Source organism: Trematomus bernacchii, unplaced genomic scaffold (genome assembly GCF_902827165.1).
Source record: "Trematomus bernacchii unplaced genomic scaffold, fTreBer1.1, whole genome shotgun sequence".
In the NCBI taxonomy this organism is placed as follows: Eukaryota; Metazoa; Chordata; class Actinopteri; order Perciformes; family Nototheniidae; genus Trematomus; species Trematomus bernacchii.
In genome coordinates, this window is record NW_022987771.1 from 1,397,219 (window position 1) to 1,409,685 (window position 12,467).

At 39.8% G+C, this 12,467-nt stretch overlaps 1 protein-coding gene across 1 annotated transcript in view; it reads right to left on the reverse strand.

Moving 5' to 3' along the window:
* Positions 1-2,789: 2,789 nt before the first annotated feature.
* Positions 2,790-12,467, reverse strand: part of kntc1 (kinetochore associated 1) — a 47,323-nt gene continuing 37,645 nt past the window's right edge. The window contains exons 53-62 of the mRNA XM_034148682.1: positions 10,901-11,036; positions 10,728-10,823; positions 9,715-9,771; positions 9,266-9,320; positions 8,394-8,457; positions 7,543-7,672; positions 7,355-7,444; positions 4,830-4,984; positions 3,355-3,444; positions 2,790-3,238 (exon numbers count right to left, since the gene is read on the reverse strand). Coding sequence (XP_034004573.1) covers positions 3,357-3,444; positions 4,830-4,984; positions 7,355-7,444; positions 7,543-7,672; positions 8,394-8,457; positions 9,266-9,320; positions 9,715-9,771; positions 10,728-10,823; positions 10,901-11,036 — 871 coding nt within the window. The 3' untranslated portion in view covers positions 2,790-3,238; positions 3,355-3,356. The remainder of the gene's footprint in view (positions 3,239-3,354; positions 3,445-4,829; positions 4,985-7,354; positions 7,445-7,542; positions 7,673-8,393; positions 8,458-9,265; positions 9,321-9,714; positions 9,772-10,727; positions 10,824-10,900; positions 11,037-12,467) is intronic.

The window sequence follows — 12,467 nt, forward strand, 5'->3', positions numbered from 1 at the left end:
ATTCGTGAACTAAAACTGTACGAGTGCAGTGGTAGGACTTGACTCGCGTAAAGACGTAAAGTGTGATGGTACAGAAATTATTGTGATGTATTTTTAAGTGATTTGCAACTTTACTTTAAGATGGTTTATTAAATTCAATGTGTCTCTACTATTTTACCATCGACTCGAAAATACATTTATTTCTGCTGTATGTAAACCTCTTAATGCTTCTCCATTGTTAATAAGGATTCCTCCTCAAAGGTCTCTCAATGTAATATAATTGGCAAGGCATGCAGTACAATTAGGAACTAATGTAACGGAAATCTGTGTTTTATTGTTTAGTTTGGCAGATGTAAGAGCAAAGGGGAAGAGATCACGATCCAAGCGTGCAGGAGTGGTGTTTAACAGGATGTGTGGCAGCAGAGGTGAAACACAGAAGTGTGAAACGAGAGTCGGAGGTCACGATCCGTCGGGTTCAGGCGCCTCAGAGCTGCTTCCTCTCAGAAACATCAAGCAGGTACCGGTATGACTGAGGAAAGGGAACTCTTCCGTTAGAAATGAAAGAAAAACAACTGCTCCTCAAACATGAGATGACATTTAATATTTCTTTCATTAAAAAGGTGAAAGTAGGACTTTTTTTTCCTGAAGATTAGGAAAAGTGGGGGTTAATAAATACAAAATTGACCAATTTACAGAATATTTTATTTACTTTATTTGTATGCAGCAAAAGAGAATATTGTCCAAAACCTTCAAAATATTTTTGTTTTTTAACCTCTTAAGCACGGCAAATTGGACAAATTGGACCCCTCCCACCGTTTTCTTTTCGAAATAATGTCTCAGGGCTTCTTAACATTTATGAAACTATTAATGTGTAGCACCAGATTAACGGGAAGAATCTCAGCTAACTGAAGATATGAACCATTTTTGCCAAAACAAAACACAAGTCTCATAAGAAGCATCTAAATGACCCCTGAGCGAAAAAATTCTAACGCACTGCGGCACACAATTCAAGATAAAGATACCCTTATTACTTATCGTAGCTGCACATACAATATAGCCGATTAAAGCTGAGACTCCACTGATTATTTAGGTATAGTATCATCACTGAGCGATCCGAACTTGCGACAGGGGAAGCAAACACAGACATCACAACATGTACCTTTACGGAGCTTTTACGGAGCTCGTCTCACCGTAGCTGTCAATTAGGTCAAAAGACGTGTTCAATGGCATTAAAACGAAAAACAAATAATCCATAATTCCATTTGTTATCAGTAGCGTGGCGTGGGGAAAAATTTAGGGGAAGTCCATTTTTTTGGGTTGGGGTGGGGGGGTGGTCAATAACGTAACCAGATGAGTGATTACAGCGCCCGGTATCATTTTACACACATTTGTATCACACAGATGCAGGACTTGCACACGCCTGTTATCTAACCGACAGGTCCGCACGCACTCTCCAGCCGAAACTCTCTCGTCTTATTAATTTAAGCATTTTCTTATTAATTTATGCAGACACCCCCCCCCCCCAAATGCAATACCAGCCTCTCAAAATGAATAAAAAAGAAGCATTCATTCACAAAGTAAATCAGGAGACCTTTAAAGTTTTATGTACACATCAAAGTATCAGTAGGCGTGTATGAAACACATGAATTCAAAAACAATTATGTACAGAAATATTTGCATGTGATAGTCCACCTTCTCTTCCCTTCCCTTTCTAACACACGGCAAGTGCAGCAACAGTCCTCGTCTCTGTAATTAGCTCAGTCCGTAGTCCAAAAGTAACTAAAAAATATAAACAGTCTCATCTATTCAGGTGATCGATTGGATGGCAGTGTCCAATCAAATCGCCAGCCACCAGCTGCCTCTGAAGGGAAGCCAGAGGCGGCTGGCTTCCCTTGGCATGGCCCTGACCAATCACAGGTTGGCAGGGGCATCACGTGGGCCTCATCTGATTGGTCAATCCCTCAATTTTTTTCACCAAGGGAAGACCGATTCAGCTGGCCTCCTCTCGCAACAGTGAATGCAATCTACTGTTTCACCATAACATCTAGAGGGGCGCTGTTTGTTTCACAATTTGTAAAATACTCAATGAGAGTGGGGGAGAGACGGGCCGGCAGCAACACACAGCAAAGGAGAATTATCGAAACAAAAAACAAAGTGTTTTTATTTATTTATTTAAATTATAACTACAATCCGAAAAAACAGGGGAAGCCTGGCTTCCCTTGGCCTCCGGGAGAAAACGCCACTGTTTGTTATGTAAAAATCGGAGCGGAAAAGTTAGCTGCTAATGGTAGCCACCAGAGTGTATGCAGCTTCCGGTTTTGGTAACGCGTCACTCTCACTCCTTATTTGTTAACGTGTTGGTGTGTATATAACTTTCCCTCGATTCCATTGGCTCTCGCGGTTATAAAGAGATTTCATTCATCAAAATCGACCAAGGGGGGCCAGAAATAGGTCAAATCCACCCAAATGACCCCAGAAGTGGGGTTTTTTGGCTAAATCTCTCTAAAAAAGGTCAAATGTCACTTGTTTTGCATCAATCTTGATACAGGGTACTTATTATATGTTGTACTTTGGATTCCTAAAGCTTTTAGTCTACCTTACCATCATCCAAGGGTAGTTTTCACTATAAGTAAAAAAGAATCTTTGGACGGACACTATAATTTACAGTTTTTTACTATGTAAAATCTGAATTTTCTTTAAAATAAAAAACATCTATATTGATTCTGACTTTTCTACATCCAACTCACAGGTTTATCATTACTTTGAGAATAAACATTATTAATTTAACCCTTTTAGAAGGGAAGATATGGTCATTTGTTCTGGGAATGTCATTTTCGAGCCTGAGACCTGAAAAACAGGCTCAGGGCTTAAGAGGTTAAGTATACATTGACATTTATGTTATTCACACATTAATTTCATTCTAATTCTTCATGTTGAGTTTTCTTGAAAGGCAACTTGTGGCCATAAAAGTGTTTCTTCTACTACTGTAAGCAGTTATAACAATATACACATTACCAAGAATCCGGGAGGTAATACAATAAAGAAAGATAAAGAGCCTTTGATTTTCATACTGATGAACTCCTCTCCACAATCAATAATGAAAACCATTTATTCAAATTCATGACTACGGTAGTTGATGGTTAATAAGTGCAAATATTGCATCTTAGCCCAAGAGAAACTAAGTGGAAGAATACATAAATACATCTTCAGAAACAGCGTCAGCTCATCCTGAAACTCCATTCTGCATGTTGAGAAACTCCTGAAAAGTAAAAGTTGAAATTAAAAAGTCATGTTTCTATAACAGATACTCAAATGAATTCACAATATGAACTAGTATGAATGCTGTATCCCAGACTTAATGGTATATAAGCTTACGTTTATGCAGCTCGGTGAAGGTGAGCCGTTGGTCCGGGATTCTCTCGGTGTTTGATGAACTCCCGAGCGAGCGAGTCAGCCTCGTCCTGACTGAGGAGCACAATAAGAAGTTAAGAACTCACTCTGCAATCAAACTTTATTTATAAATCACTTTAAAACCTCCAAACCAAAGTGCTGTACAGAGAAATATAAAATCACACAGCGCAGCTCACGAAACAAAAACGGTAACACAAAATAAACAAGAATAAGAAACAGCCATATAGTAAGAACAATATACCATTTAAAAAGCAACAATCTACAAAGTGCAGAATGCTAAGGAGAAGAAGTGGGTTTTAGATTAGATTACTTAAAAGGGTCTAACCAGAGTGCAAACAGTCAGTTATATTACACATCTATCAGCAGTCTGTACAAAATAAATGATGCAAGTAAAGGTAAATAGATGTAAAATGTATAAATAAGAATAACACTGAGCGTAAATACAATATATACAGCAGTATATGGGCAAGGATCGTTTTATGATGTGATTGTATTCTTGTATTCGGGATTGTGGGAAACGGCATTTCGATCTCTCCGTCTGTACACACAAACTGAAAGATTGACAAAAAAGTTGACTTTGACTTTTAATGCGGAGAGGCAGAGCGATCCACAGGCCGTTTCTCAATCGCGAGGATGCTGGCTTGGTAGCACAGCCGAGCCGAGCATCTTGCTTCAGTAGCAAGGCAAGAATACTTCCTGGCATTCAGAAAACGAAGAGTGGAACAGGCTAGCAAGTGTGCAGGTGTGCGTCATATGAGAGGCCCCGCCTTACATCTTCCGCCACAGATTTGGGGAAATTGGTCCATGCGCAAAGCATTGTGGGGATTTTAAGGACACGAAGTCTACCCATGTGCAGCCTCGAAATTTCCCCCAAACCAAGGACACGGCCTCGGTGGAATTCCAAGTATGCTGGAGATTGGAACAGTCCTTCGGCGGCACTCGATGACGTAGCATCCTTGAAATATTGGCTTGGAAGCCAATATCCTCGCGATTGAGAAACGGCCACAGTTTAGACACGGTCCCCTTTGACCTTTGGAGCAGGTGACCTGTCTATCAAAAGGTTGACCTACAACCTTTGAGCAGATTTTTTTTTAAGGGTGGCAGTTTTGACTTTAAAGGCGGTAGACAAACACTTGTACCATGTAGTATTGCAATCCTGGAGAACATTCAGAATCTCAGATGTAAAAAACAGTTTTTGTCTACTCGCCCCGAAGGAGAAAATACATTCTTAGGTTTTGTCCTTTTACAGATATTTTTTATTGTTTTTCATGTAAAAACATCTTAGAGCTTCTCAATTGTCAGGATTCTTTTTTTGTGAGTGACCATTTTCCAGACCCCCACTACAAACACACCCATATCTGTAGATAATCCATCAGCATTTTGTTGTTGTTGGACTCATTTGGATCAGAAATGAGGACAACCAGAGACTGAAAACGTACCAGTTCTGGCTGATCAGGCAGTCCAGCAGGTCCTTCACCTGGCTCGGCTGTCCGCTCGACACGATCAGCTGCTTCAGATGCTTTAAGTGTTTGGTCTTCAACAGTTTCTGGTGCTGACCCTTTTCGATGATGAACGTTAGAACAGTCTCCCTGATCTGAGGAATCATGAGGGCAATAATGTCAGAAAAAAACAATAGGAATGGCAGAAACAGTCGTAGAGATGCAAACGTCTCAATGCACATGACTGTTTCGATTTATGTTTTCAAACCAAGACAACAGCGTTCACACATATCTCAGTAGCTTCCTGTTTAACACCTATACTTAAACTGCCACTCGGTAACCACCAATACATAACATTTTCTATATTAAAAACCCTGAAATCAACTATTAAAAAAACAGGAAGCTACAGAAGATGAGATGATATAACCACGTATTTAAAATCATATATACTAGGTTTTGCATCGGTTACAACAACCGTGCAGATGTTGTAAGTTTGCCCACTTACAAAGAAATGAACAGTCTATAATTGTAATGGTAGGTTTATTTTATCAGTGAGAGTAAGAATATCGAAAAGAAAATCCAGAAATTGACATTATATAAAAGATAATAATTGATTTGCATTTAACTGTGGGAAATAAGTATTTGATCCCCTTGCAACCAACAAGAATCCTGGCTCCCACAGACCGGTTACATTAGTCCATTAGGAAATGGACTAATGTAACCGGTCTGTGGGAGCCAGGATTCTTAGGAAGGTACTCATAATATCAACTTTGTTACCTGTATAAAAGACACATGTCAACTGAATAAATACATCAGATTCCAACCTCTCCACCATGAGTTAATTTCTTGTTTTTAGTTTTAAAGGGGACCTATCATGCAAAATGCACTTTTGTACGTCTTTTATACATGAATATGTGTCCCCGGTGTTCCAGGGAACTCACCAAGTGTCAGAAAACACAACCCTCTCTATTTTCCTCCATACCCAAATCTCTAAAAAAGGGGCTGCAACGGATCTGATAAAAACTGATCCAGATTTGAACACTGTCCTGACGTCAGGACGGTGGCGCTACGGCTATTGGGCCAACTCTCCACCTATCAGGAGAATGTGGGGTTGGGCCACGGCCGGCCATTGCCGCTTGAAAGCGCTGGAGACGCTGTAGTACATATGCCAGGCCTGTAGGTGGTGCTGTAGTCTGCCACAAAAGCAGTGAAGAAGACTTCCCGCCCATAGTTACCATGGTTACCCTTCTGTTTATTCTCCGCTGTGGCTTTTTTTCTCCCTCCCCGAGGCAAGCGTTTGCTCCCGCTGCTTTAATTCAATGCAATCCCTCCCCGTCGAGGCAAGCACTGTAATTCTCTCCGGTTAGTCCACCAGCAGATGACAAACACCCACCTCTCCGCCTCTTCCATGGAACGAGGGGACCGTGCGGCAGAGTTTCAGTTTCAGTTTCTTTCGCCGGTCAAGATGTCTGTTAAAGTTTAAATCTTCCGGACAAAATTAGAAAAGTGCCGGTCAAAGGTCTTCTTTGTTATTTATTGAGCTTTAAAACAAATGAATAACGACTCTATAGGCCTATAATAATATAATAAAACACGCAGATCTTTTTTTCTCCACCTCTTGACTTGATCAGAGCACGGCTCCCCTCTCCTGCAGGGGGGCGTGGTCAGCTGCAGCTCACAGAATCAGCCCCGTAGACAGCAAACAGCACATAGAGCGAAATGAGGCATGGCTAAAATGCATGATCTGTTTGGTATTTCGAAAACAGAAACGTATAAATATACCTTATATAGGTATGGCCCTACAACATATCATTTAAATATAGCATGATAGGTCCACTTTAACTTGTGATGTGTGCCATGTTGTGAAAGCACTTTGAGCTGCGCCTGGGGTTTGATAAGTGCTATACAAATAAAGCTTTATCAATATAAACTTAAAGGTCTCCTAATATGCTATTTTTAGGCATATATTATGGGTCTCAGATATATAAAAAAAACATGTCTATGATGTGTTTTGCTCAAAACACCAAACAGATCATGCATTTTAGACATCCCTCATATTCTACCGGAGATAAGCTAAATGCTGCCGTGATGAAACGCCATATCATGTTCCAAACCACATCAAGGATTATATCTGAAACAGTATGGAGCTCAAATGCTTTTCCTCTCTCAGGTTTACCACAAGACGAGTTCCTTTTTTTATTTCCTGCTTTTTGACACATACTCTCTCCAGTACAGGTTAGCTATGAGTGTTAGCGATGCTTGCTAATGTAAACAAAGACCATATTACGTCAAAAACACGTCTTCTGATGGCAACGTTTCTGATAGTGCCGTGGGTCGACATTTCCGATATTACGTCATATCGGACGCAAATCTGGATTTAGATATTTGGGTACGGAGGAAAAGAGAGGGGGTTTTGTTTTCTGACACTTTGTGAGATCCCTGACACACCGGGGACACATAGTTATGTATAAAAGACATCAAAAAGTGCATTTTGCATGATAGGTCCCCTTTAATTGACATCTAACCTGTGAGGGAACTCCAGCTAACTCCCCGGTATTCATGAGCTCGTCCACCTGATCCAGGACAGCCACCGGGTTACACCCTGACAGAAAGCCCTGGAAACAGCAGAAACACAGTCAGGTCAGAACTCAAATGTAATTAGGGCCTAAAATGAAACAGATCTTCTCACATGCATGGACAGGGATGCACTCACTTGGATCTGCTGAGCCTTTTTGTTGGCAGAGGGAACGAGAAGGAGAGCTCCGAGAGCAAAGGCCGGCAGATTGAACTGAGCGAAGCGATTGGCAATTCCTATCAGATCCAGATTCAGCAGGAAAGGGCACCTTGGGAAGAAAAGACCGTGAAATAAACATGAAGAGAAATGTACACATTAATCGGGTCAACAGGTCCTTTTTTCATTTCAAATTAATTCAGAGTCATTCGTTAACTCAAACGTGTGAATCAAAATATGTTTTCAGAGATATGATATGGTGTTAAAACTAAAACACACATCCCCTTTTTGTGAGTGAGGTGTGAAAACTAAATGAGTGTTTGTCACGGACAGTAAATATAAGGGTAATCTTTGGTAAAATATTCAATCAAGCTGAATCTAAGCTTTCTAAAAACATCATGTTTTTTGAAAAAAAACTATTCCAAATAGAACAAGCCAACATGAAATTGGAAAATAATTGCTCTAATGGATAGTGGCACTAAATAAAACACTTAATACGCTTCAGCTGTAACTGGTATATTTCACTTTTTAAATGTATTGTGCTACTTTTTTTTGTGAGGTTATATCGTCTGTTATTAGATTGTGGTGTCTGTTATGTGTCAAGTCTTTTTTGTTCATTTAATAAATGCTAAATAATACATAAGACATGAAGTTCTTAACACTTTTGGCCCACAAACTTGCTTTAAAATGCAATCTACCCAGATTGTTTAAAGAAAATAATCACAAGAGATAAATCTATCAGTGCATGTACTGAATTCTCCTATCTGTCTGTGACTAGTGGTCCAGGACTGTATTATAATGTCCTATCCAATGTTGATTTGAGTGAAGCGTACTTGAGGAGGAGAACGAACGTCCTGTAGAGCGTCGCCTGTTGATCCGGAGTAAGAGGAAGAGAAGCTGTCGGCAAGAAAACAGATCAGACTGTGAGGATCATTGAAGAGGCTTTCTGACCAGAGCAAGGGTTAGGACAACAATCTGGCGTCTGTGGATGTTGCAGGCCGGTAAAAAGACCGTTCAATCATTTCCTTAGTCTGCATGGAATGATTGGATGGCCTACGTGCCCGTCTACCTCGCATTTCCCCGATTCTCTCCAGAGAAAAAAAGGGCTAGATAACTTTGGAGAAACCAGGACCAGTAAGCTACATTTCAAAGTCCTGATTTAAAGGTCACCTATTATGCAAAATCCTCTTTTTCATGTCTTTTCTACATCAACATGTGTCCCCTCTGTGGAAAGAGATTCTGAAAGTTTCAGGAAAAAAGATTCTCTCACTTTTTGTCCTGATCCATTTATATAAAAACCTGTCTGAAAATGAGCTGATCAGATTTTGGCCACTTTATGATGTCATGATTTTTAGGCTTGTGTAACCATTAGCCAATCAGCAACCAAGGTAAACCCCCCCCCCACCTTATCACCTGAATCTCCTCCTAGAGCACCATTGTGTTCTTTTTAACCAAATATCTCTCAGAGGGGCATGGGGAGGGGCTCCTTATTTTCATCTAAAGTAACAGACACAGAATCAGCACTTTTAAAACAGGGCTGAAACAGAGGGGATTATGGGATGCTGCAATGATCTGTTTGGTGTTTGGAGCCAAACACTTCAGAGACATGTTTTGTATATATCTGAGACCTATAATATATTGATGAAAAACAGTATAATAGGAGACCTTTAATGAAATTGAATTCACTGTTATAAACGTCGTATACCTGAGACAAATGGTGCCAGTATCATACTCCTCCAGGTCCTGGAGAAACTGGAAATCTGGGGACAAAGTAGAGTAAAATAAATGTAGCTTTGCAAACTTTTCTCAGTCATCACTTGTATTATAGCAGTAATGGTTCAAGGCATTTTTTATTCTGGTAATCACTAAGTTAAATCACATCAATGCAACGTTTATTGTTTGATTCTAGCTGCGTTTCATATCTGGTCGTCTCTCTGCCCATATTCCCCATCTATTTCTCCACTATAACCATTACATAACTGCAACTCTTTGAGGCTCTGGTTGCGTAGTGAATTTCAAAATATTTTAGTTCTGCTTTTTTTGGAACACATTGCAACCACATTTAACTTTACTGAAAATGTAAATGTCTGAAGAAAAATGGAAATGCCAACGTTATTTGCATTTCTTAAAATAAGTGCGGAAGTTTGCAGTTACCTCCCATAGAGCCGGCACAGCCACTAACGCCTCGAGCACCTTCTGGAGGTGGCTGATCTGAGGGGGAAAACACCAAGCTTTCTTTATGTAATGTCAAACTCAACTATTTGACAAAGACAGAAGGAAAACTAAAAGACAGAAATCATGTATGTGTGGGACACTGCATTCACTACAATTTTAATTTCAAATAAGAACTGATAAAAACACAAGATAAGATTTACTTTATTGATCCCAAATTGGGACATGTTTTAATCTCAGCCGTTAAAACAAGGCATTGCACATAATGTGAAATAAAAAGAGTGGAAAACATCTCAAAATAGAAAATGAAACGGAACTAAAAAGTTAAATATAAACATGTTGAATCGTGAAAGATAAAACTTTGTAGACTATCTGTCAAAGAAACACTATGAAGGGCCAAATTACAGCTAACAAATGTTATAGTAGGATATTATTTACATTAAAGGTCCCCTATTATACTGTTTTTCATCAATTTATTATAGGTCTCAGATATATACAAAACATGTCTCTGAAGTGTTTGTCTGAAACACCAAACAGATCATTGCAGCATCCCATAATCCCCTCTGTTTCAGCCCCGTTTCAAAAGTGCTGATTCTCTGTCTGTTACTTTAGATGAAAATAAGGAGCCCCTCCCCACGCCCCTCTGAGAGATATTTGGTTAAAAAGAACACAATGGTGCTCTAGGAGGAGATTCAGGTGATAAGGTGTGGTGGGGGGGTTACATTGGTTGGTGATTGGCTAATGGTTACACAAGCCAACAAATCGTTATGACATCATAAAGTGGCCAAAATCTGATCAGCTCATTTTCAGACAGGTTTTTATATAAATGGATCAGGACAAAAAGAGAGAGAATCTTTTTTCCTGAAACTTTCAGAGTCTCTTTACACAGAGGGGACACATGTTGATGTATAAAAGACATGAACAAGTGGATTTTGCATAATAGGTGACCTTTAAGTGTGTAAGGAATAACGTGTTTCTGGTGCAAATCTGCTCACCAGGTTGAATCCGAGCAGCTTCTGGAGGAGACTGTTCCACAGCTGAGGGTCGTACACCTGGTACTCCAGGCACAGGTCGGCCACCAGCCGCACCGCCTGAGGACAAACGCTGCTTTATTTCTCCTGCTTGCAGTTTGTGTGAAAAGTCTCAATGTTTTCAGTTAGAAACGTACCTGCGGCTCATGACTGTGGTTCTTCCAAAGCCCTTTAACCAAGCCCTCCTTGGGACTACTGAGGAACGACTGCACCGTGTAGGGGATGTTCAACGCCTCCAGTTGAGAGACGAAGATGTAGCACTTCAGGTAGTATCTGCATGGGAATATACAGTATTAACACATTTTACAAACGCATACTAAAGTATTTAAAACGTTGTCATCCGTGTCTATATCTCGAAGAGCACTTATCTGCCCGAGTACTTCTCGGGGGAAAAAGTCTTCAATATGGGCCAAAATAGTATCCGTTGGTAAACCGTGTTGATCAATTTGATCTGCTAAGGATAGCATGGCATCTTAGAGCCCACCGACATCTTCCATGTTGTCTGCCCAGCCTTATTTTCATTTAGTAGTTTGCCTTATTTTTATTCAGTAGTCCTTCTCCTTCTTCCTCTTCTTGAGTAGTCAGTGTTGTGGTGCTGTTGCTTTGGTCTGGATCTGTGAGCTAACCACGCCCCGTTCATTTGAATATAAGAAATGGAAATGTGGCATTATTAAATAAAAAAGTCCCTTGAAATAAATAAATGTGTATTTAAATGTATATATATGTATTGCCTGGCATATTTAATTATTTATGTATTTATTTAATTTTGGCTTAAACGGCATTCCATAAGTTTGAACGCTTTCAAGTATTTTTGTACGAGGCATTCATCAATACTTGTGTTTTATCTACATAGCTACCATAGCTATGCAGACGACACACACATTTACATAACCCTTTCAACAGGAGATAATGGTCCAATTCAAGCACCGAGGAAACGGTTCATGTCTTACACTGCAACTTTTATTAATGTATTTCAAACCTGTGTTATTCTATATACTGTAAGCTTGTTGTTTTTTTGCTTTAAATGCCATTTTATAATATGTTTCCGCTGCACTATTTCTTAATGTTTTTCTTCTTTGTAAAGCGCTTTGAATTGCCTTGAGTTGAAAGGTGCTATAAATAAACTTGCCTTACAATAACAGTGGTCTCCATGCCAGTACAGCTGTAAACAATGTACTGCTGTGAAAGGGAGCAGCGGACAATGTATTTTTGGCACTTTAAAAATCAGGCAACTCTAAATGAAAGTGTGTGCTATATTTAAAATATATGCCATCATATCACACTTTCCGGTACTAAAGGCGTTATATCCACCCGCCCAAATTGAAAAAACCCCCCAGTAATTTTACCTCGACTGGTACAGTAAGTTTGTGTTATTGTGTGACAGACAGAACCACTTTTAGAGACAGTGGTAGGCGGTTAATCCCCGTTTTGCTAGGTAAAACTGTTTTCTTCACAATATAGTCTGGTGGCTCTGGCGTGGGAGAGAGCAGCGTCAGTTCCCTTGTCTGACGGCAAGGTAAAGCAGTGAAAGTATTCTAAATATCAAGTAAACTTAAACTATTAGCAGGGGTTTTTTCTTTGGGTTTTGCCGACATAACGCCCACAGCTGTACATCGCTTCGTTCCCTGGTACAACTGTCTGTTTGTCTAAACTGACTATGAATAACTATCTTAGACAACTCCACTTTCAAACCTCCCTTTAAAT